The 26828-nt window shown below is 37.3% G+C and overlaps 1 protein-coding gene across 1 annotated transcript in view; it reads right to left on the minus strand.

The window, feature by feature from the left end:
- ADGRG6 (adhesion G protein-coupled receptor G6) overlaps positions 1–26617 on the minus strand; it is a 99095-nt gene extending 72478 nt beyond the window's left edge. Inside the window, exons 1-2 of the mRNA XM_070952159.1 lie at positions 26601–26617; positions 17474–17571 (exon numbers count right to left, since the gene is read on the minus strand). Of these exons, the coding sequence (XP_070808260.1) occupies positions 17474–17571; positions 26601–26617 (115 nt within the window). The remainder of the gene's footprint in view (positions 1–17473; positions 17572–26600) is intronic.
- Between the last annotated feature and the right edge of the window lie 211 nt (positions 26618–26828).

Genomic DNA, 26828 nt, shown 5'->3' on the forward strand with positions numbered 1-26828 from the left:
AATTCCAAATAGATAACTTATAAAAGAAGCAAAGACCAAAATAAAAAATAAATCCTGTGGCAATTTAGCTTGTTTTAAGGTCTGACCCACTGTTGCACTTCATATTTCCCTCTAAAACTGCAGAGCTTTACAAATGAATTGCTTTACAACTTCTGAAACCAAATCTAGGACATTAGCCAAAAGGAAATCTCTGTCACGATTATGTATTTAAAAGTAATACAGACAGGAAAATGGCATTTAGTTATCTCTGGAGACATACTTTAAAGAGGCTTGGAAAGATTTATTGAAGCAGGATAACAAGTGCACAAAGATTCTTGAAATGAATTAGGAAGTGACTTAAGATATTTTAATGTCTTTTCTGAAATCGACTGAACAAATTGTTTTAAAACAGTGTGTCTATGTAATTTAGCACAAAGTTCCTTATCTTGAACTTTAACACTATGTACAAGCTTCAGGATTAGCTACACTTGTCATTATTTCTCTGGATGGGGGCTCTGCCACATCCCCAGCCATTAACGTTTTCGTTTACTTTAAAATACGGTAATTAAAATTTTATATGGAAATACGGCATGTTCTTCCTTTTAAAGTTTCCTACCATTTTGGAACTTCATTACTAGTTATGTATATGTTAATATGGCAAGTATTTTGTTATATGATATCCACAGCAAAAATTAATAACAGCATTATTACTGAATGGAAGAGCAATAGAAAGCTCCATGATCTACCTGTGTATAATTAAGTACAGTTATACATTCAGTATGTAAAGGTAGCTCAGGGTTCCTTACTAAGAAAGGGGAATAACTTCTTCTCAGGCTGGTTAAATACAGAATACAAGTAGTCCTCCACTTAAGGCCGCAATTGAGCCCAACATTTCTGGGGTTAATCGAGACATTTGTTAAGTGAGTTTTGCTCCATGTTACGACCTTTCTTGCCATAGTTGTTAAGTGAATCACTGCAGTTGTTAAATTAATAATATGGATGCTAAGGGAATCCGGCTTCCCCATTGACTTTGCTTGTCAGAAGGTTGCAAAAAGGGGATCATGTGACCCCGGGACACTAATACAGTCATAACTATGAGTCAGTTGCCAAGTGTATGAATTTTGATCATATTACCCTGGGGATGCCGCAAAGGTTGTAAGTCACTTTTTTCAGTGCTGTTGTAACTTTGAATGGTCACTAAGTGAACTATTGTAACTTGAGGACTACCTGTAGTAATAAAGTGCTGACTGGTTACTTATGCATTGGTGAGAAGGTCTGCAACCATTCCATCCATTATTTCTGCTCATGAAAATAATGGAGCTACATATTTATGTGTGACTAAAGTATTTATAATATAATATAATAACAGAATTGGAAGGGACCTTGGAGGTCTTCTAGTCCAACCCCCTGCTTAGGCAGGAAAGCCTACACCATTTCAGACAAATGGTTATCCAACATCTTCTTAAAAACTTCTAGTGTTGGAGCATTCACAACTTCTGTTGTTCCACTGATTAATTGTTCTAATTGTAAGGAAATTTCTACTTAGTTCTAAGTTGCTTCTCTCCTTGATAAGTTTCCACCCATTGCTTCTTGTCCTGCCCTCAGGTGCTTTGGAGAATAGCTTGACTCTCTCTACTTTGTGGCAGCCCCTGAGATATTGGAATACTGCTATCATGTCTCCCCAGTCCTTGTTTTCATTAAACTAGACATACCCAGTTCCTGCAACCGTTCTTCATATGTTTTAGCTTCCAGCCCCCTAATCATCTTTGTTGTTCTTTTTTTTTGTATCTTTACTTTCAGCAATTGGTGTCTCTGTCCCCCCCCCCTCATGAGCAACAATTATTACAACTTTTCTGAAAGTGAAAAGTGAAATAAAGTGAGAATTTTGGTCTCTTTTTGAACATCAAAAAGACCAAGCTCATGACCACTGCTAGGAATGGAAATATCAAAATAGAAACTGACAGTGAAGAGATAGAATGCATGGGAAAAAAAACCACTTTCCTAGGATCACAGATAGTTCAAAATGGTGAATGCAGCACAGAAATAAATGTTTCTGCACTGGGACACACAGCAATGATGTGGGAATATGGGAAAGCAAGGACATCAACCTGGTAACCAAATGTAGGTTAGTCCGTTCTCTTCTGTGTAAGGTATCTATGGTTATGAAAATTGGACCTTAAAAAATTAAGACAGGAAAGAAATTGACTCATTTAAGCTGCAGTGCTGGAGAAGGCTCCTGCGTATTCCAGCAAAGATGATTAACAAAAAAGTACTGGAATGCATAATACCAGAAGGTTATTACTAGAAAGCAAAATCACGAAACTGTGTCTCACTTATTTTGGCCATGTTTTGCTGAGGAATTCACTGGAGAAAGCAATTATGTTGGAAGAATTAGCGTAACCAAAGAATATGGTGGCTGGACACCATCAAAGCTGTCTCCATCCAGAGCGCAGAACAATTCAAAGAAGTAGTGCAAGATCAGAAGATGTAGAGAGACCTGGCCCATAGAATGGCCAAGAGTGGGACACAACTGAATAACATCATCATCACCGTCATCATCAAACTTTTCTGGTAACTGTTGATTAGTCCAGCACATTAGCTTGGAGAAATTTTAGCTCAATCTTCCTTACAGAGTAGCTTCAGGGATTGAGTTGAACTGATGAACTTTATCACATGAACTGCCTACTTCAGGTCCTTCCACAAGTGTTCTCTAGGAATAAAATCAAGACTTTGACTCGGTCATTCGAAAACATTAACTTCCTTTTGGTTTTAACCACTCTTTGGTTGAACAACTTGTGTGTGAGTCGCTGTCTTGGTACATGATTCACTTTCTCTTAAGCTTCACTTCAAAAACATATATCCTAGGCATTTTTTGTAGAATTTGTTGGTACAATTTAGAACTCATAGTTCTATTAATGATGGCAAGCTGTCTTCGTCTGGAGAAGCAAAGCGGGCCCAAACCATGACACTGCCACTACCATGTTTCACATGTGGGATAAGGTTCTTATGCTGCAATGCAATGTTTGCTTTTCAGCAAATAAAATGCTTTTTTTAAAAAGAAAAAAGGTTAATTTTGATTTCATCTATCCATAGAACAGTCTTCCAATAGCCTTCTGGATAACTCACATTGTCTTTTGCTAACTGCAGACAGGTAGTAATGTTCTTTTTGGAGAGTAGTGGCTTTCTCCTTGCAATTCTGCCATGTATACCATTGTTGTTGAAAATTACCCCATCAAGTAAAAAGTAAATTAAAATTAAGTGGCAAAATATTTGGGTAAAATATTATAGGCTTAGTAAATGTAGCCAGTAAGTATTAATGGGTATTAACTGGAGCATATTTAATGTTCTTATTCTTATTTGTAAAACACCATTACTGCACCTGCCACTTTATAAAATTATTCTCAAATTATTTGCTTGAACAGTCTAAGAATGTCAGTACAAGCAGTAAATGAATCCAGAATTTTGGGTTGGCATAAAACCTGTCCTTACAATTTAGGAAAACCATATTTGAGAGTAGTTTTGCTATCTCATATTTTCCACATGCTAGAGAACCATTTCCTGTTTAATCATTCTGTCACATGATAATTGCTTAGAAAGAATTCTTAGATCTAAAGGAAATTCTTTTAAAGACGAAAAGATTGGAATTACAACCCACACATTCTTTAGAAGTGTTGGAATGGAAGGTAGTAAGGAAACAGAAAGACTGGGCACTATATGCTTTGTGTCTATGTTCTTTCATCTGGTTAAATATTTTTTCACGTCAAAAATGTCACTTCCAAAATGTAAGTGTATGTGAGTGTGTGTGCATGTGTGTTGTATATTATATATATGATTAAAACACAGAAATACCCATCCATAAGCTCCAGGCACACTGCCATCCAATTAGTCTGTACAAACAATTCCTGCTGTTTCTTTTCTTCTATTTCCTAACAAATTGTCCATAAAGCAGCGCATTCAACTCTTCAGTTGTTCTACTATACGTCCTTATACTTCAATTAGTGAACATAGTATGATGTTCACTTAAAATTCAGATTATACATTTAGGAGAGAGTCCTATTCTCCCTTCCTGATAAAATGCTTTCCTCCTTTAAATTAAAACAAACACAAAACACAAAACCAAACTAAGGAATTGAAGCAAAGGTGCAAGAAACTTGTTCCTTGCACTTCCACCCTGCTGGCCTGAAGCCAACAGGGCACAGGGGTCTTTGGAGTTCTTCGCATCACAGTCCTCTGAGGAAAAGAAAAACAGATTATTTTGCCAATAATTGTATACTGGAGGAAAAAGATAACAGGAATAACTCCACTTTGTTATTGAGTTCCAAAAACTGGAGGAGAATAATAATATTTAATGAAGAAAAAGGGGGAACGAATACAAAATTTTTTACCGTATAATGCAAAGCTAACATATTTATGATAACTGAAAATTAAAGGTGCACTAAAATTATTGTTTTATATAATTTGTAATACTGATTCAGAACAAAATTAAGACTTTATGCGCATTAGGCTTAGAATTATTTTAAACTTTAATCAAATTATACAACCTTTAGAGCAAATTCTGTTTAGTCGAGGAAATATGTACATCCATTTAAAAGTTAAAATTGCTGAATTATTATACATCTGTATAATTCTCCAGAATATGTTTTGTTTTCTGTTAAATACATTAAACATATCTGAGTTTGAAATTTGGCCTATATAATAAATAGCAGCAATATACAGGTTGTCTTCCACTTACAACAATTTGTTTACCGACCATTCAGTTACTACAGAACTGAATGACTTGTGACCTTTTTTCACACTTACGACCAAAGCAGCATCTCCATGGTCACGTGATCAGAATTCAGATGCTTGCCAACTGGTTCATATTTATGATGTCCCTGGATCATGTGATCACCTTTTGTGACCTTCTGACAAGCAAATTCGATAGGGAAGCCAGATTAATTTAACAACTATTAACTGTTAACTACTTAAGTACTTCTGTGATTCACTTAACAACTGCATCAAAAAAGGTTATAAAATGGGGCAAAACTCATTTAATGAATGTCTCGCTGAGCAACAGAAATTTTGTGCTCAGTTGTGGTCGTAAGTCGAGGATTACCTGGGAATTATGTAAATTTGACTACAAAGTGACAGTAAATCTTATCACAATGTAAAAAAAAAATCATGGGAGGAAAATACTGTTCTGCTCCCATATTATAATTGAATGGATAGGTAGCAACATTAACTTTTAATTTATTGAATTTATCATTTGAAGCTTACTTGGATATGTAGAAAGTTAATTAATAGAAGAGAATATATAAAACTCATGGCTGAACTGCAGAGTCCTTGGTCCTCTCTGAGTTTGGTTGTTTGCTTGCAGATGTTTCATTACTTACCTAGGTAATCTCTTTAGTGCTAGAAGTGCATGAGGTTTGCTGTCTGTTTATATACAGTACATTCTCTTGTCAGTGTTGATGGGGCTGTTGTTTTCTCCTTGGTAGTTCTTTGATTATTTGTCTGAGTTGGTAGTTCCTTACTTAAGAGTATTGTTTACTTCTTGTTGTGTCTGATGTTAATCCCTGCTTAACTGGGTGTTGATTGCTGGCAAGGAGTTGTTCTGGTCTTTTTATTATTTATTATACGTTTCAAATTAAATGTTGCTTATCTCTATGTTTGTGTTGAAGTGGCAATGCCCAAGACAGACCCCATGCACAATCCTGCACAACCCTCTTTGAGTGAGGGTTTCTTCCCCTCCGCTTTGAAAGAGGCCGTGGTGAGGCCCCTCCTCAAGAAGCCTTCCCTGGACCCGGCTGTATTAGCGAACTATCGTCCAGTCTCCAACCTTCGCTTTGTGGTGAAGGTTGTTGAGAGTGTGGTGGCGCGACAACTTCCCCAGTACCTGGATGAAGCTGTCTATCTAGATCTGTACCAGTCGGGCTTCAGGCCGAGGTATAGCACAGAAACGGCATTGGTCGCATTGGTTGATGATCTCTGGAGGGCTCGGGACAGGAGTTGTTCCTCTGTCCTAGTCCTATTAAACCTCTCAGCGGCTTTTGATACCATCTACCATGGTATCATGCTGCGCCGGTTGGAGGGGTTAGGAGTGGGGGGCACCATTTTGCAGTGGTTCTCCTCCTTCCTCTCTGACCGCACACAGTCTGTGTTGGCAGGGGGACAGAGGTCGACCCCGAGGCGCCTTGTTTGTGGGGTGTCGCAAGGGTCGGTCCTCTCACCCCTCCTGTTCAATATTTATGTGAAGCTGCTGGGTTAGATCATTCGTGGTTTTGGGGCGAAGTTCCATCAGTACGCTGATGATACTCAGCTGTACATCTCCACCCCGGACCACCCCAATGATGCCCTTGACGTGATGTCCCGGTGCCTGGAGGCCGTGCGGATCTGTATGGGGAGAAACAAGCTCAGACTCAACCCCTCCAAGACCGAGTGGCTGTGGTTTCTGGCATCCCCGTATAGCCAGCTGGTTCCATCGCTGACTATTGGGGGTGAGATCTTGGCCCCTCAGAGAGGGCTCGCAACTTGGGTGTCCTCCTGGATGCACGGCTGTCTCTAGAAGATCATGTAACGGCTGTGGCCAGGGGGGCTTTTTATCAGGTTCGCCTGATTCACCAGTTGCGTCCCTTTCTGGATCGGGACTCCTTGCGCACGGTCACTCATGCCCTCGTCACTTCCCGTCTGGACTACTGTAATGCTCTCTACATGGGGCTCCCCTTGAAGAGCACTCGGAGGCTTCAACTGGTCCAGAATGCGGCCGTGCGGGTGATTATTGGACCAACATGGCGCAGCCATGTAACACCTCTCCTGCGCGTGCTGCACTGGATCCCGGTGGTCTTCCGAGTGCGATTCAAGGTGTTGGTTACCATCTTTAAAGCGCTCCATGGCTTAGGACCTGGGTACTTACGAGATCACCTTCTGCTACCGATAGCCTCCCACCGACCAATACGCTCCCACAGAGAGGGACTCCTCAGGGTGCCGTCGGTCAAACCATGTCGACAGGCAACCCCCGGGGGAGAGCCTTCTCTGTGGGGGCACCTGCCCTCTGGAATGAATTGCCCCTGGAGATACGGATGATCCCTGACCTACGCACCTTTCGCCGTGCCCTCAAGATGTTATTGTTCCAACAAGCTGGGCTGGCCTAAACATGAATTTTAATGGTTGTCTTAGTTTTTTTTTTTAATAATGGGGCCAAATTATTTAATATATTTTAAATTGTTTTAAAATTTTATGTATATGTGTGTTTTATTGCTGGCTGTGCACCACCCTGAGTCCCTTGGGAGAAGGGCAGTATAAAAATTTAAATAAATAAATAAATAAATAAATAAATAAATAAATATCAGATGGCAGTCATGGTCAGGAGGTCCATTGCACCCATTCCTAGATCAGCGGAATCTGCTCAGTCACATATGCCCTAGTCACAGACACTACTACCAAGGAAAATTAGGGGTTTATTGCAAGTACATTGGAAGAATATCTGTAGGATAGTGGAGAAAATGCACCAAAACTGATAAACCAGGAAGGTTTGTAGAGATTCTCAGTCATCCAGGTCATAGTTGTCCCAAAGGTGCTTTTTCAGGAGGCAACTGGACTTTCTTGTTTTTTCTTTGAAGACGTTTCACTTCTACAGACTTTTAGCTATATAATTTGAATGGTGTGGGAGTAGGAATGATTTCCAGATAAAAAAAAAATGTAGACTACAAGAAACAGGAGCACTACTCAGGTGACCCTGAGACCACAGATAAATCTCAAAGTGCTTCAAGGACCCTCTAAAAGGATGCAAATGACCAGCTGTCTGCAAGGAATATAAATCCTTCCATTCCCCACTATCCTGTCAGAGCTGAAGAAGCTTCTTGGATGAGAAACGTCTTCAAAGAAAAAACAAGAAAGTCCAGTTGCCTCCTGGAAAAGGAACTTTGGGACAGATCAGGAAGGCTTACTGACAGCTGGAGAGATCAAACTGGCCTAAAACTAAGACCAAATTAAGAACAGAATGGGGGCATGAAAAGACAAAGCTCTACATGGCCAGTACATTTAAAAAAAAAGAGCAGGGAAGGCAGATAATAACAAGACCTGGCAATGGCTAAGATCAGGAAAGTTGAAGAAAGAGACAGAGGGGCTAATTCTGATTGCATAAGACCAAGCCTTAACAACAAAAGCATACAAAGCCAGAGGTTGTGTCCACCGGTAGCCTGTGGAGCTGGCAGCAGAGTTGGACGGTGAAGAGATTGGGGAGGAACATGGGGAAGGCTCGGACGGGGGCAGAGAAAGGTCCATCTGGGAGGTACATGCTGCCTCCGGAGCCTCCAGAGTCGGACCTCAGCAAGGCAGAGGAACAGGGGAAGCCTGTTCCCAGTGCGTGCATGCGCACAGCTGCCAGAAAGCAAGAACAGTTAAAACAAAAGGAATGACTCAGGAGTAGGGCTTGGAGATGATTGGCCCCTCCCATAAGACTTAGAAGAGGAGCAAAAGCATGTGGGCCTTTGCAGGAAACAACGTTCTTAATTCTGTTCAGTTTAAAGTCTGAAGCTCTGTTTGATTCTGGAATCCGTGTGGCTTTGCCGGCATTTCAAGAGAGATAAAGGTGGGTGATTATCGGCCTTATCCCAAAGGACTCTTTACAACTATTTGGGATTAATCTGTGAATGAACAGAATTTACAGCTGTTGCAATAAAAGAGGTTTTTAGGACTACTCCAGAGATGGGTTTCAGCAGGTTCTGACCAGTTCTGGAGAACTGGTAGCAGAAATTTTGAGTGGTTCGGAGAACCGGTAGTAAAAATTCTGACTGGCCCCACCCCCATCTATTCTCTGCCTCCCAAGTCCCAGCTGATTGAGAGGAAATGGGGATTTTGCAGTAACCTTCCCCTGGAATGGGGTGGGAATAGAGATTTTACAGTATCCTTCCCCTGTCACACCCACCAAGCCACACCCACCAAGCCATGCCACGCCCACCAAGCCATGCCACGCCCACCAAGCCACACCCACAGAACTGGTAGTGAAAAAATTTGAAACACATCACTGGACTACTCGTGTGTTTTACTGACTCAGGAAGCCTAGGTCAGAACACCAGAATTGAGAAGACAGCAACAGATAGCAAGTGCCACCTCTGCAAAGAAGCTGCAGAAACAGTGACTCACCGGGTAAGCTGCTGCAAGAAGATCGCATAGACCCACAATGATGAACCTATGGCACGTGTGCCAGAGGTGGCACGCAGAGCCCTCTTTGTGAGCATGCGCACCATAGCCAGCTGCTCTTCTGGTTTCCGGTGCTCCAGCGTGCGCGAAGACCAGCTGGCTGGCATGCATACACACGCTGGTAACCCAAAGACCAGATAGCTTTGACCATTCCATTTGGACACTCAGTGCCGAAAAGGTTCACCATCACTGATATAGACTGACTAGAAACAACGGCATGACAAAGTAGTAACACTGGTGCATTGGAAGAACTGCAAGAAATAATATTTGCCTGCAAGCAAGCAAGAACTGCTGGGACCATAAAATAGAGAAAGTAATAGAAAATGAAGAAGCTAAAGTGCTCTGGGACTTTAGAATTCATACAGATGGCACATAACACCCCAGACTTAACAATTGTTGGTAAGAAATATTTTAAAAAGTCTGGATAGTAGATGTGACAGTACCTGGAGATAACCAAATAGAAGAAAAAGAACTGGAGCAAATAACAAAATGCAAAGACCTGCAAATAAAAGTAGATTGTGGCAAAAGAAAGCAAAGGTAGTACCAATAGTAATAGGAACTTGGGGTGCGCAATCCCAAAACAACTGGAGCACCACTTGAACACCACTGGCGTTGACAAACTCTCCATCCATCAATTGCAAAAGGTGGCTTTGCTCGGAACAGCTTACATGTTGCAACAATACTTTTAAGACCATCAAACCAGGGGTGAAATGCTTCCGGTTTGCACTGGCTCGAGCGAGTAGGTAGCGATGGTGGCGGGCAGTTCGGAGAACCGGTAGCAAAAATCCCTGACCACGCCCCCCCATGCCCAACTGAGCCGCGTGATCATCAGGGGCTTTTTTTCTTTTAAATGCCTCTGACGATCCAAGCTCTGACGATCCAAGCTCTGACGATCCCAGCTGAGTTGCCTGCCGATCAGGCAACTTAGCTTGGATCGTCAGAGCCACTTAAAAGAAAAGAAGTTTTTTTCTTTTAAATGGCTCTGACAATCCAAGCTCTGACAATCCCAGCTGAGTTTCCTGATCGACAGAGGGTTTTTTAAAAACCCTCTGACGATCAGGCAACTCAGATGGGATCATCAGAGCCTTTTGAAAGCATTTTTTTTACATGGTTTTACATGTAAAAAATGGTTTTAAAAGTAAAAAAAAAAAATTGGCCACGCCCACCCAGTCACATTACCCCCTCCCACCAAGCCACGCCCACAGAACCGGTATTAACAAATTTTAGATTTCATTACTGCATCAAACATCCACATCTGCCTACCCCAGATCCTTTGGAAGGCCTCAATAGATGGACCAAAAAAAAAAAAAAAGCCAAATCCAGTCTGAACATCTAGCTGACTGTGTGACAAACCATAATGTATTAAGCACATAAAAGCTTTGGGTGCATTTTATGCCCAGTCTCTTTCTGCAGTATCACAAATTACTTCCTGCTTGGAAAATTCCTGGACCATCTGGAACAACCAGATCAGAATAATTCAAAGGGATAATGGGATATTTTAGCATTTCCCAGAACACTCCTTCTCCAGATACAGAATGTTTTACACACACTACATTCTAATATTTGTTTATAAATAATGATTTTGTGAAAATACGTAAAACATTCTAATCTTTAAAAGTGAACCTGAAGTAATATTTTTTTTGAAGCTCTTATCTGGACATAAATACATTAAAATATATATTAATATAAAATATATTAAGAGAAGTATTTTATCTTAAGATATTGCCATCCTGTAAATAAGATTTACATTACAACTTAATTAACTGCAATGGATATCTAAGTCCCTATACTGATCAAAGTTACACAATGTACATTCCTTCCAGGTTCTATAACAAAAAATAGTCCTGCTATTTGAAATCTAGATTTCTTCTAACAATTTATTTAATATGATTACAAGGATCAAATTGGAGTGTCAACTGGTTAAATATTATATCCCCTGCTGCTAATATTAGGAAAGGGAAAGTAACAAATATAGACATTCAAAGTTGTGTGTGTGTACACATATAATATCAAATAATTTTGAATTTTTTATTCATAATTGCAAAGAACCCTTTAAAACTCTAATATTAGTTTTTTGAATAAAAAAAGAAATTAAAAAAAATAATTCTCAGTAATAATTTCAGTATTATTTAAAAAAAAAGGAAGCATGGGATTGAAGCCTGTAGTAATAGCATTCAATTTCAGCAGAAATAAATGAGATTATCTAAAAAAAAAAAAACCTCTAATATTAGTAAATATATTCTTGATCCAAATAATCTATATTAATTGACAAGTTTTTCAGGAGGAAAAGCACAACACTAAAAAGCAGAACTTTTAACATTGGCTGAGTTTAAGTGGGATTTTCTTTTACCTAAGAATCTCATCAAGTTCTTAGGATACCATAGAAAACAATTTGAAAAATCCTGGTTTATTTCATTGGCCATTTCACTGTAAAAGAAAGCATTCTTTGTAGAATCAGAGAAGTTCTTGTTTGACTCTGAAGACAAGCGCGCACAATTATTCCTTGATCACAAGTACAACGATAATCTCCAGAAGCTGACAATAAACAGTCAAGGATAATGATTATCCTGCTTATAACAGAATGAGCTATAGTGCAATTTTCCTTCTCCTTATATTTTTATTATTGGATTTATTTATATTTATTTATTATTTTTATAAATAAGTCAAGTTGGTGAATATGTAATTGAAAGTATGATGAAATAAGTACCTCATGCAAAATATTTCAATAAAAGCATTGTTTCTTTTTTGTATCTTTAGCAAAGCCCACATTTTATATTACTTCTCATGTTCCTAAATTTGGTTTGTAACATGGGATTAACTTTCTATAAAGTTGTTATTCCAGTTAGAGAATGTGTTTTCCTACCATCTCATTGGAGATGCTACATTTTATTTTATTAATTGTGCTGAGATCATATCATCATATATTTAAGGTACACCCACTGAATCTTTCATTCCTTTAAACTTAGTCATGTTTTATTCATTTATTTAAGGTTAATTATTATGCTTTTATTTTCCTTGTGGGTAGATGAAGTAGGAAAAGATGGAACTAACACCTTGTCATAAATTGAAAGCTTGTTCTACGGTATGTTTTAGATTTTTCCTCTTTCGAAAGCAAGCAGTTTCCCAATTAGAGTGACAAAAATAAAGATTAGTCAGTTTTAATGAAGGAAATATGCAGCTCTCTAGATGAAACAGGAGATTTCGTGTCGCAATGTTTTTTTTATAGTCAGCAGCAACTCTTTCAACTCCTGCTAATTTACAGCTTATTTCATCTAGCGAGCTGCTTATTTCTAATTAGCCTTTTGCAAAATGGTACCCTGTTTGGAGCACAAGTCAGATTTCTTGGTCATGGACCTTTCTGGCTAAGAAATTTTGGAGCATTGCTTACTGCTTACATACAGGTTAGAGAAAACTGCTCTAACTTGATTTACAAAGCAAAGCACTGGTGATCATTAACTAGTATGGAAGCAAGAAAAAATTAAGTCAGCACTGAAGATCTTTGAAGTTGTAGAAGAGAGCAGACACTGGTTATTAAAATTCAATTTTCATTCCTTTTGAATAAAAAGTGTGGATTATCAATCTTGATGAACGTAATACTGCTCAGTAATTTGCAGGAAGTACAATTGATAAAGAAAAATACAATATTCTTAGCATATTTTTTCCTTCTAGAACTGGCACATCTAAGTAAGTCACATACACATTTTAAAATTTTTAAATCAGCATATCTTACTTTTTCACATATTTACATCAAACTGGTTATTTTCCAAAATCCAAGCACCTGAGGGTTTTTTTCTTCAGGTTAGTTGTCCTCACTAATATAGATGACTTTGATCCTTTCTTGTAATTTTGCAAACTCTATTCATCATCTGGACTGCTTCAGAGACCTGGCAAATTCCTAGTGATCTCTTCTCACTTACAATACAGATAGTCCTCAACTTACGACCGGTTGTTTAATGACCATTTAAAATTATGATGAACCTCCCAAAAACATACTTACAATCCAGTTCTGAATTCCCCCCTAGTCATGTGACAACATTTTGAGCACTTGGCGGCCAGCCCACATTTATGGCTGTTTGCAGTGTCCTGCAATCACATGACCGTGATTTGCAATGTTTTTCTGAAAGTGTTTGTTTCTGGTTTTTCCTTAGTAACTACCACAAAAATAGGTCGTAAAATAGGCTTGATCACATGATGATTGACACCTCTTACAACCATTATGCTCAGGCTCCATTATGGTCGTAAGTTGAAGAACTACCTGTAGTTGAAGTAATAACTATTAATTTAAAAGTTAAGCAAGCCCTTAACAAATTTAAAAAATGTGTAATTTCCAATCCATGCCCTTATTACAGAAACAGCTTTCATATCAGACAGTCTTTAATATGGGTAGGATTTAGCATGGACTTAGCAAATAAATCCTCATTTGGATATGTTTTTTTAACTGAAGAAACACTGACTGACTGGCCTGGTGGGTGATACTGTCTTATTACTATTTAATAAGCAGGCCTCTTGGTTTTGCAACTACAAAAATAAATGCAACTTATGTAAGATGAACTAGGAAGTTCAATATTTCCTACCTATTGTGGAAAACATACTGACATGTCCAACTTATAAAACAGTTTGTAGAAATTTCAAAAGAACTAATGAAGAAATTGTTAGGATTGGCTAATAGGGCTATGCAAATATTTCAAAAGATGAACTTCAAAATGCATAGAGGTGCAGCTGAAATATCTGTTCCTGAAGGGTAATGACAGTCACCTTTTTTTCACCAGGATTATGCACCTGCTTCAAAAGCTATTCCCAGCTCTACCTGGATGAATATGCGTGCACAGCTACTTTTCCTTGTTGGGGAAAAAAAATTGAAGAGAAATGTCTGTGCATACCCACACATCAGACAGATGAAAGCAGTTTCTGAAACAACTGTACAAGAACAAAAAAAGACATAGCTGCTTTAACAGTATGGAAAGTGCTTTGGATATAATGCACATGTTCCAAATGGATCATTAGTACCTTTCCTTAGGATTTCCTAAACAGAACTGAAAAAATTAAAAACACAATACCTTCATAACAAATCCCATTACAACAGTAGCTTTTTAATACTAATATTTTTAAATATTTCTTTTATTTAAATAACAACTTCAAAAAAATCTATGCCCAGGCAATAGAAGTAATCAGTAATCCCTTGTTACGATCACTTCCATTCTTAACATTTGGCTTGCATTGAGCTCTCTGTACTATACTCTGAGGATCTTTCTGGTTAGGTAGCAAACTACTTAGAGCTCCATGAGCCATAAGGTCCTCTGTGCAACAAATCTAGAGGGCAATATGTGAGTATTTAACCCAACTTCAGTTACTGGTTCTAATCCATTTGTCTATTATGCCTAATCATAGGGCTGGCTCTGGACAGTGTGGCTGACTCAATTTTTTTTTTAAAAGAATCCCTTTCATAGCTAGTTCAAAATTTTACAATGTTCATTACATATACTACATTCATTACCCATGTACCAAGACAGGTGCATTATTACTTAAATTAGTATTTCCAAACATACTTGCATAAAAATAGCTTCCTGTTTTTAAGTAGATTTTAATTTATGATCCTGAGTGCATTGCAGCATTTGTACTCATGAAGCAATTTTATGAAAATTCAGTATTTCTGAAATACTAAAGTTCATAATTATAAAATACTATGATGATTCGTGCCAATGGTATTCTTTCATAGTCTGATATTTCACATAATCTTTCTAACAGAATACCAACCAAACTTGCAAATTCAGTACCTGAATATTGAAAGATGTATAGACAGGGAGAATTAAACTTGTACTGAACTCAGATTTAAAACAATAAGTAGTTGTTGTTGATTTGCCCTTAGAAAATAAAGTAGTAAGATAACAGCATCATACATTACCCCAAGCTAATTACATGCTTACTGATAGTGGACTATTCACTACTTTCTCCCTATGTCCTATGTATTCTCACTATCTAAATTGAAGATAGAGGCAAGAAGTCATCTGGAGTTTTTTTGCTGCATTGCTGTATGGTTCCTTAGTACCCAACCCTACAAAAGCCATTAGAGGCCTTGAGCATCCCTTAAGTAGATAGGATGATTAAAGAAGGAGAAAAAAAATAAAATTAAAATCTAGGTAAAAATATGAAGGTTCAGCTTGTTTTGAGTGAGTCTACTTTCCTCTTAAGGAACTAAGTACACTTTGGAAGTACTCTTTGACCATGAGCTATCACCAAGATATCACATGTGGCATTTGTGGAACTGTTTCACAATTACGCTTGATGTCACAATTGCAATCCTTTGTGGGTTGGTCATATTAACAGTGGCTAACCAAGCTGCTTTGACTATTGCCACAGTCCCTATATATTGGTATCCGGAACTGTCAAGAGGTGCAGCATCCAGTTAGCACAAGGAACAGATATCAAATGATGACTTTACATATTGCAACTGCTTGCCAATTGCTTACAGGACACAATGTAAGGTGGTAGAGTTGACTTTTTAAAACCATATTACTTTTCAGGCCTAACCATCCAAAGGCATGTTTTTCCTCATTAAAATAACTGTCCCAGAGTTAAGGTCTGCAGGAGAAACTTTGTGAACATGGCCCTGGCTATCAGAGATCTGTGGTTCTAAAAGGAGGAGAGAACTTAGCCAGCATTCCTTCCAGGTTATGGAACATATTTCTTCAAGTGTTGCATCTACTCTAGTCTTTCAGTTTACAGAAAATCCATAAAAACATAGCTTTTACCATGATTTTAATAGCTATTTATTGATCTCAAAATTTTTATGTCATTTTAAAGACCCTGAAGCTAACAATTAATCTTAGCGTAGAAGTGTTTTTAAAGTTCCTTTCAGTTTTAGCAATTGTGATTTGAAGTTTTCTTGTGTCTTGTCACTGGGATAAAATTATTTGAATTCTCCTATCGGGACTATTACAGCAGTTAGCAGTCATATCCCTCCTGCTAGCAGTTTATTTCTATCTACCACCCACTGAATTTATTCTACTCTTCCTTGTGCTGCATTTTTTTTTGCTATTGTTGTCTTCTGAATAGAAGGAATTTATCTGTATCAAAAGCAATTCCTTCCTTCTACTTCTTGGAGCAAGTCATGTTCCCTCCCAGCCTTCACTAAATCCAATTTATCATCCAGTAAAATGTTTAAAGAAAATATTTTCAGAAATAACCTTTATCATTATAGCAATCATGAAGAGACAGACTAGTATGGTTACTTACTTGTCATTGTGCTCTACTTAATTGCAAATCTAATCCAAACTATATACAGAAAGTAGAGGAAGCCTAATTATCATCCATTCTTCTGTTTGCAAAAAATTATAACCACACCTTCAAAGAATTATTGGCACATACTCACAAATATCTTAAGGTGACAAGGAAAAATAACATCAAAGCCATAATTAAAGGCCACTCCTATCAGAACATCAGAGATGTGCCAAGGAGGGAAATTTCCAGCTTGTTTCCTTCCTTTCAGGGATCTGTTTTCCTCCTTTTATATTTTTCATGTGTTTCATAGTCCAGCTGTATAATAAAATTGCTCTTACTCTGCAGAACAAATGAAGCTATACTTTCTATTCACAACACACTTTTAGTAAATGCTTCACAAAACCCAACTTCTTAAATGACACTATTGTGTGTGCAGTTCATATTGAAAGAAATAATTATTAGATCGATAGATGATATTTTTGGTAATGAAGTGTGACATTTGTTCAATTCCTATTGCACTGAATTTTCTACACTAAGTCCTAATATTAATGAACATCTCTTAACAGAACTCTTAACAGATTAATAGAGTTGGAAGGGACCTTATAGGTCATCTAGTCCAACCCCCCACTCAACCAGGAACAGAAGCAGGACTTTAGCACCCACTTATATTTGGTGCTGCTACAGTTACAGCTGTTGTGAAATTCTGCTTCTAGCACATTATGTAATTGCACACAAGCTTGTGTGTTGCACTATGAGATACAGCATGATGCACCATTGGCTGGCACCCATGTGTTACTTGGGCATCTGATCTGAAAATCATAGCTTAATAAATTGTGAAATATAATTCTAAGAATTAACAAGGAAAAATTAGGATTACTGATGAAGTAAAAAGCATCCATCTGAAAGTATAGATGTGTATATATGATGCAAAGGTGTATACTTGTTTTATTAATAAAATAATATCTTAATAGTTTAATGATAATATAATTATCTTCAAATACCTTTTGCAAAACCTCCATAAAACCAATATAAATATAGTTTTCTAAAACATTTAGTGTTTTAATGATTTACTAAAGAAATATTCATGGTGTCTTACCTGAAATCTGTACACACAGAAGACTGAGTACGAACAGAAAAAATAAATGTGACTTCCTTTTCCATTGACAGCACCACATCTGAATCTCATATAACATCCTATGGAACAAGGAATGAGAAAAATTTAATATACCTCTTAACGTTCCTGAAATTACAAACCTACTTTTTCTTCAAAGAGATTTTCTTCAAACTATTTTTAGTCAAATAACTTCTATTATTTATTTCTTATCTAAAACAGAGAAAGTTATCTGATCTCCAAATGTTTCAGAATAAAGCTGCTAATCATGAAATGCATTTCCAAAGTATTGTTGTCTGAATGGTACTGAAAACAAGCAAATACTCAAATTTACCGAATCCAAGATCTTTTCCCACTGATTTAAAGAGGTAAAAACAAAGGTGGATATAAGACTAGAATAGCAATACAAGGCTGTAGTCCAAGGATGAAATTGTACTTGTGTTCCATCAGCCAGTGGATAAGTGAAAGCTTTGCTGGATCTTACGACTTTACCTAGTTTACTGTAATGTACATGGAAAAACAAATAGCTATTCTGATATTAAAAACATTGACTTGGTTCTAGTTGCAACATTAAAAATCACACAGGGATGCTAGGCTATTCTCCCTGTATTCTCTTCTGTGCATCCAGTGAAGATTTGGGGTCAATCCATCTGTCATTAGAACACTTTTGTATATCACTGACTCTTGTCTTCCTAGGATCTAACCCTTACACTACAACTGGGAATTCTAGGACACAACACCTTTCACAAAAAAGGACATGAAAATGAAAATGTACCGTATTTTCCGGCGTATAAGACGACTGGGCGTATAAGACGACCCCTGACTTTTCCTGTTAAAATATAGGGTTTGGGCTATACTCGCCGTATAAGACTGCCCCTCTTCCAATGCACACCAAATAAAAATTAAAAAACATCAACTGGCTCACCCACAATGTAAAAGCAGCTGTGCTAGACCCAAAATGGCCCCTGAAACAAGCAGGAACCTCACACAGCCACAAAAAGCCCAAAAAACCAACTTTCACACTTTACACACACAAAATTCCACATACAGCTTTGTGAGATTTTGTGTGTTTGTGTAGTTAGAGTGAAACACTACAGAAACACACTAAATCTCAGAAAGCTGCACAAATATTACTTTATTTTATTTTATTTTTATTTTTATATGAAAGCTAAATTTAAAACTTCCTAAGCTTTAAATGGCTAGGTCTAAAAAAGAAGAACTAAAAAAAAACCCAATTGACTATTTTTTTTAAAGCTCCCAAAGGGGAAAAAAACTTACCCAATAGAACAGGGATCTCCAACCTTGGCAACTTTAAGACTTGTAGACTTCAACTCCCAGAATTCCTCAGCCAGCTTTGTTTTGCTGGCTGAGGAATTCTGGGAGTTGAAGTCCACAACTCCTGCCTGCATGATTGCAGGCAGGGAGTGGCTTGCTGATGGAATGGATTCAGGCAAGCGAAGCAAGGCAAGCATTGCGATTAGCAGCTAAGGTAAGCAAGCTGGAGGGGGAAAACTTTTCCTTTTACAGGGCTCTGGGCTCTGGCGATCCCAGCTGAGTTGCCTGATTAGCAGGCAACGCAGCTGGGATCGTCAGAGCTTGGATCGATGGCTCTGGCGATCCCAGCTGCGTTGCCTGATCGGCAGGCAACTCAGCTGGGATCGTCAGAGCTTGCAGAGCCACGTAAAAAGAAAAAAGTTTTTTCCTTTAACATGGCTCTGGCATCCCAGCTGAGTTGCCTGATTAGCAAGCAAAGCTGGGATCGTCAGAGCTTTGATCGCCAGAGCCATTTAAGGCTCGTCAGAGTCTTTTGGTTACAGGAGCCTGGTTACAGGAGAACGACACCCGGCGTATAAGACGACCCCCGACTTTTGAGAAGATTTTCATGTGTTAAAAAGTCGTCTTATACGCCGGAAAATACGGTATATATTATTACAAATAATATAATATTTGATCCCATGTGGGATCATAGGGGTCACCATACTTTCTCACATCATAGACAACCTTTGAGTATGGTAAATGCAATATTTGCTTAAGACTAAATATGTCATGCAAATTGGATTACATTTACAAGAATCAGAATCTGTAACCAAAGCTAGTCATCATTACTCATTAATTGGTATCACTGTGAAATAAGTGTGATCGTCAGTACCAACAGGGAAGAGGAAGCTGAGATGAATGTACTACCCTGTTCTTTAACTTCCTTTTGTACATCTAGGTTCAGAGACAATATGCTCTATTTGGTGATTATTGCATGCTCACTAGTATAGGAATTACCCCACTGCAGGCATGGCAGGAGAGAATTGCACTATGACTAATCAAAGACGCAGGTCAACTGTTTGGTTTCTTCCATTAGGTTATCAGACCAACTGCTCTACGTTGACTTTTACATCACTGCATCTACTAAAGAAATAGCTTTATAATAATAATAATTATGCTATTAATTTATTATTTTTTTAAAAAAAATTATTATACATTTTTCTTTATAATACATCATGTTTCCAGTTTTGCAACGGTAGTATACTGCCTGTATTCAGTCCTTTTTAAGTTTACATAGTATTATACACCCTGATTATAACCAGTATTCTCTTAATCCTACTTTATAGTCTCTTTTATGTATGTCATAGTTGTAACCATTATTTTGATAATTGTACCATAACATTATATGTACTTATCTCTCTCCTTCCCTCTCCTTCCCTTTCCTCCCTTTTCCTCTCCTCCTCTCCCCTCTCCTCTTCTCCACTTCCCTCTCCTTCCCTCTCTCCTTCTCCTCTGCTTCCATCCATTCATTGCTATTAATTTAATTAGAGCCAAGGGACATTTGTCTTTCCCAGTTCACTCCAACCTGGCTGCTTTGCAGCTTCTTCATTACTAATGATACTTTGTTTAAAATGGGATCATATGGGTCACCATTCTGTCTCACATCATACGCTGCCCATTCCTAGGCTGTGTTTTTAGATCGTCTTAAAAACCATACAGCATGGCATAACTTGGTATCAGCTGGTGGAGGGGGAACTTTGGGGTTAGGATGGCAAGGAAAATTGACTGGTGAATAGGAAAGCAGTCTGAGTGTCTCTGGAGATACAAATAAATTGTATACTGTTACCACAACATAAGAGAATCTACATTGTGCTCCTATTTATATTCTGTATCTACTAGTCCACTTAACAAAGGGCATTCTGACTGGATTATAAAAAGTATAGTTCATCAATATCTAAAGGACTCTACATTCTCTACTTCTGCTATATGTGATCAAAAGAGGAAATGAATGGACGCGCATTGGTGACATACATGGCAGAGATGTAGAAAGAAAGAAAGAAAGTCATACTCTTGATCCATTTAGATTTTTTTTTTTCTGGTGAACTCAGTTACATCTTGAACAGCCCTACTTTTCCAAAACAGAGTTGTATTCTGAATCTGAGTCTTAAATATTTCTTCCCAGCATGTAACAATAGGCTTTTAAAGTTGCCTTCAGTGATTTTAGTGGAAAGCTGTTTTAAAGCCTTATTGTCATGTAGGAGCTATAGGCCAGTGGCCGATATTCATTAACTGAATTTTATAATATAAAAATGAGATTGCTAATTTATTAAATACCGTTGGCCTATATTAACATTAACCCCATATTTGTAGCCATCAACCTTAGAACATTTATTTTCATCAGATTCATGACAATTGTGCCTACGTGAGAAAGGGAATATGAAGCAAATCAAAGGCAGCACTTAGGTCTTCTGAGAACATTTGAGTTTCCTCACAGGCGGCCTAATATCCTCCAGATGCCTTACCTCCAGTTCCATATGTCCTTCCAGAATTATGAAAGATCTAATCTAAAACATCAGTAAAACAAGAAGTCGTTTTGAGATTAATCTCTGTATATGGAAAGTATCTCCTTTTGTTTTTTCTTTTCAGACAAAAGCAGCTATTTTACAGGTTACTTATATTTCTAATACAACTTACTCTTCCCTTGATAATGGCATGGAGATTTCTTACACATATCATCAATTCCTTAGAAAGGAAAGAAAAATGTCTGATGTCTATTAAAGATAAATGTACAAACAAGATCAGTTTCATTCTAGTTAAAAATTAAATTACACATGGTATTGATTTTTCATAAATAAGTAGCTGATTAATAAATCACATTTTTTAAATTGAAAAATCACATTTTTTTAAATTATCAACTCAGAAACTGACTCAGCTTTCTGATGAACAGTAACATTAAACTTAATGGTAATCCTACACTACGTGTTGCTTTCTGAAATATAAAAAGCTCTTTGATGAAGCCAGACACACTAAAATAACCGGATTAGCACACAACACAATGATTGTCCTGGATGTCAATGCAATTACAAATAAATCCTTGCTAAAATTTCTGAAAATGAGATACCAGAGATCCATAATGAATGGTTAATAAATGAACACACATATTCTGAATTCTTCACTAGATGAAGAAGTTTGCCCTTATGTTTCTTAGTATCATTTTTTTCTATATGTGTGTAATACTGAAATAGTCTATGGAGAGGCTAAGAATATTAACTAAGAAAAAATGGCTGAAGAAATCTTTATATTTTAAGGATAGGATGTACTATGACCCTAATTCTATAAATCAAAATATCTTATCTATCCAGACAAAAACCCCAAATGATCAATGTACTATTATCCACAGCTATAATTTTCAGCTAAGCTAAATAGTGCAAATACAGACTCCATTTTGAATATCGGACGGCTATCCTTTTCAATCAATCCTACTTTCTCACCTTGAAAGAGAAATTATGCCTATTAAAATTGCTCTAAGTTCCTGGAAATCTTATGTATCTGTAAGGTAGCCCTTAATAAATATATCAGCTTTACTATTATTTTTTTTTAAAAAAACCCGCTCTCTCTCTCTCTTTCACACACACACATACACACACCAAAATTCTATTTTCTGGATTGGAACCTTTTTAACACTGAGTCCACCATAGGCTTTAACTTAAAACTTTTTATTATACAATAATTTTAAATACAGCACTCCCATTTTATATTTTTCCCCATTCCTCTCCACGATCCCTTCTCTGCTGCAATATCTCTTGAGATTTGTATTGCAATGTCCATAGATATCAATCTACCAGCTATTACTACTGTCACCAATATCTGTCAAGAGGTATTTTTCTTCTCTCAGTTGCTACCACTGCAGCCACCCACTGTGGTTCTTAGACTGCAAAACTGTGTGAGGTATGTATAAGACATAATAAATTCAGTAATCAGACAGAACACAGTTCACGTTATTCTCAGCAAAAAATGAGATTCACTTAGATGCTGTTGTTAAGGCAGGGTGCATTTGGCTTAGTAACTTATAAGAAGTTTGAGAGAGAGGGAGGGAGGGAGGGAGGGAGGGAGGGAAGGAAAGAAGGAAGGAAGGAAGGAAGGAAGGAAGGAAGGAAGGAAGGAAGGAAGGAAATTTTCAAATTCCATTAATATTTTTAACAGCTAGAGTACTCTGAGCATTATGGCTGTGTTTTGAGGTATAGTCCATTAATCTAAAAAGTTATGTTCTAAACCCAACATGTATACAAAATTCCTATCTATAGACTTAGTAGACTTCCCATGTTTTATTTATGGAGGCCTAGGCCAGAGAGATAGCAGTCAACAGTTGTGATCAAAATTATGATGGGAATAAAGCCTGAAATGGTTTTGGTAAGGGTAATATATTCAAGGATGCCCATTATTATTTACTAGCATGCAGAATTCCTTGGAGATATAATCTTTTATATAAAGTTTGATGATCAATTTTAAGTGCTGTCCAATAAAAAGGAAAAGTCTACAAGAAAATTGATAATAAATATCTTGGTTTAAGATGAATATAGATAGATCAATAGATCTCTAGATAGACAGACATATTCTTTTGTTGTTAGTTGCGAAGTCATGTCCGACCCATCGCAATCCCATGGACAACATTCCTCCAGGCTTTCCTGTCCTCTACCATCCTCTGGAGTCCATTTAAGCAGACATATTCTAGCAGGGCACTATTTAGGCTTACCACTACTTCTAGGAAAGTGCCATAATTCGCCTTAAAGCCTTGTTTTTGATTAAAAATGGTAGTAAAAATGTAGCCTTGAAGATCAAGGCAGCTGAAATGAATCATTAATCATAAATCCCATTATTTTAATACATATATATCGCTGATTAAGCAATTTACAAGACAGACCTATTACAAAAATCGAAAGGAATTAGAGAGATGTTTAGCACTACTGTGCTATCAACATGACATACTGTTATAGAGAGCTCTATACAACTCTCTAAAATGGCATGCAACAAAGCCTGACTTTGGAAAGATTAATGAATAGAATGAGTTATAAGTTTCCATGGTTTCATTCATATAATTATGACCTTGCACGACTACTCATGAGAACTACTAGAATTCATGCAGCTGCTAACTAAAAATGAAGTTTCAACTGCAAATAGGGATTTCCCCTTGAATACCATTTTTGCTGATATTATACAAAGGATATATATATAAAAATAAAAATACTGTCTCGGTTGTTTCCTTTAAAAAAGGATGGAGTTTGCAACTTCCAAAATACTTTGGGAAAAATCAGCAACAAATAAAACAGATGTAATAGAAGGATATTTCAGTGCGATATTAACCGTTACTAGTAATATTGCATAAATGATAAACTGAATTCACTTCAACTTTTTCACTTCAAGTTTTGTAATTAATAATCAGGAACTGAACCAAATTAATTATATTACTAAATGACTGCTATGTATTGGTTGCACAGATGTTTTTTTCTATTTTAGCCTAAGGAGGTTCAACAATTATTATAATGAAATCTTATCTAATTTCATTATCACAAAAATCTTGATTAAAATATTGTGTCCCATCTTCAAAGCCAACTTCATTTAATATACTATCAATCAATAAACTGATGAGATTTTATGTTTAAATTTCACCTATCCTTATGCATATTTACTCAGAAACATACCGGTATATACTTTTCAATTTAGTTTATTCCCCACCAAGTGTAACAAGTGTAACAAGATATCAGGTTTAGACTATTTCCTTAATCTATTCTAATACTTGTAATTACCTCTCCCCATATCATAGTAGTAAGACACAAAGAAGGACAAAAACAGCATACAATATTAGTCCTCCTAACCCTAACCCTTTCTTACGCTGGTGTAAACATCATCTATGCCATTTTATATCTGCCCGTGTTCCCATAGCATTCTCTTCAGATTGTCACATTCATGTTCACGGGTGTCATTCTAGATACTTATAATTTGTAGTAAAGTTTTTAAAATACTATGTTCCAATTTATACCTTTCCTTGTAATATTCAGAATAGTTTTGTTTTATAGTTGTTTTATGGTTATTGGTTTTATTACCATGTTTCTCCGAAAATAAGACCCTGTCTTATATTTTTTTGAACTCCAAAATAAGCGCTTGGCCTTATTTTTGGGGAGGTCTTATTATTTTGGGGCCCGTGGAGCAAGATGGGACTCCTCTTTCCATCTTACCTGATTTCCAGCTCTGTGTTTAACTATTTTGGGGAGAGCTTATTTTTGAGGGGAGGCTTATTTTAGTGCATGCGCTCAAAAGCCTGATTGGGTTTATTATCAGGGGATGTCTTATTTTTAGGAAAACAGGGTATTGTTGTGAGCTCCCCAATGCTGCTTAAAATGGGCAGCCATATAAATCTTTTAAATAAATAAATAAATAAATTGGATTAGTATGATGGACATAGCATAAAAATCCTGCTTTTTAAGATTAATTTCAATAACTAGAGATTTCTAATCCAAGCTAAGCCGACTTTGGGGTAAATTTCTTACAGGAAAACACATTTATGAAAACAATTCTCGGTAATTTGCTTTATTAAAAGTTCCTAGGTACTATAGTTAAAGTGGGACAATGTATTTTCAAAACAATTTCCATTATTCCTTCCTTTCTGGCTCTCAACTATGTATTTTCATTTGACACTTAGCAAGTATGAACCCAAAGCAAAAGTAATGAGCATCTTTGATCACTATGCAATATTGTAATACAGCACATTCTGTCTAATAAGTTAGTCCAGCCACTAGGAAAATTAACTGCATAGTCGTTCAAATCTCAATTATCATATTTTCTCCTCAAGATAGACAAGAAGATGTCTCACTGGCAACCCAGTAACCAAATAACCATGAAAATTAAGGTGGCAAATATCTTTTTTTCATGAGTTTCCTGTTCCTCTTTTTGGCAGAGCATCTTTTTTGGCTGCAAATATTTCTTTGTAAAATATTTGTAAAACAGTTTACTCACATCTTCTCTCAGATAAAGCCGGGGTTTTAAAGTAGGCCACCACCAAATAATATTTAGCCCGAGATGTGAAACTAGGCATTAAAGTTCTAAACAAAAACCAGAGAGCAAACACCAACTGCTTTTATGAGTTACTCATCCAGCTGCACTGCAAACACGAGTCCTTCTAACTATTACTTTAAAGCCACCAGGTGAACTCATGTGGTTGTTTTAAAAAAAGAAACCCACAAAAGAAACTTTCCTGTGATTATCCAGCTGTCAAAGATCGGGCTAAGTTTGTTCCATCGAAACTGGGCTCTTTTCTTTTTAATCTTTTCTTCCTAAAAGTTAGCTTTTTGGGCCCTACTTTTTTCTCTACACAGACAAGTCAGCGGCTCTGTCCTAATGACACACTAAACCACAAACGACAGGTCCGCATTCAGCCAAAAGAAAGTCAAATCATGAAGAAGAAGAAGAAGAAGAAGAAGAAGAAGAAGAAGAAGAAGAAGAAGAAGAAGAAGAAGAAGAAGAAGAAGAAGAGAGGAGGAGGAGGAGGAGGAGGAGGAGGAGGAGGAGGAGGAGGAGGAGGAGGAGGGGGAGAAGGAGAAGGAGAAGGAGATGGAGGAAGAGGAGATAGGGCACCAAATCCTTTGGCTGGAATATATCGTGCAAAAGAAGCCTTAAAACAAAACCCAAACGCTTCTCCCGAGGCTGACAAGGGAACTGAGAACCATTCGCAAGGCTTGAAGTAAAAGAAGGGAAGAAGAAGAAGAAGAAGAAGAAGAAGAAGAAGAAGAAGAAGAAGAAGAAGAAGAAGAAGAAGAAGAAGAAGAAGAAGAAGAAGAAGAAACGTACATGTTGGCATTACTTGGTTTCAGTTAGCATCCTCTGGGGCGGGGATCCTTCTTTTTCCTGCCTTCTTGTGGTCCTGGTCTAGCGCCGGGCTTGGTAGGAAAGTTTTCACGAGGGAAGCTCCATCGCCCTCGTCCCCACCACCTTCGTTTCGACGGGCAATAAAATAAAATAAAAATAAAAATCTGGGACCCGACGAAGGCGGGAAAAAAAATAAAATAAAAGGGGGAAATCAGGCGCTGGG

This window comes from Pituophis catenifer, unplaced genomic scaffold (genome assembly GCF_029215685.1).
Source record: "Pituophis catenifer annectens isolate HBS135680 unplaced genomic scaffold, rPitCat1.0.hap2 SCAF_1, whole genome shotgun sequence".
Lineage (NCBI taxonomy): Eukaryota > Metazoa > Chordata > Lepidosauria > Squamata > Colubridae > Pituophis > Pituophis catenifer.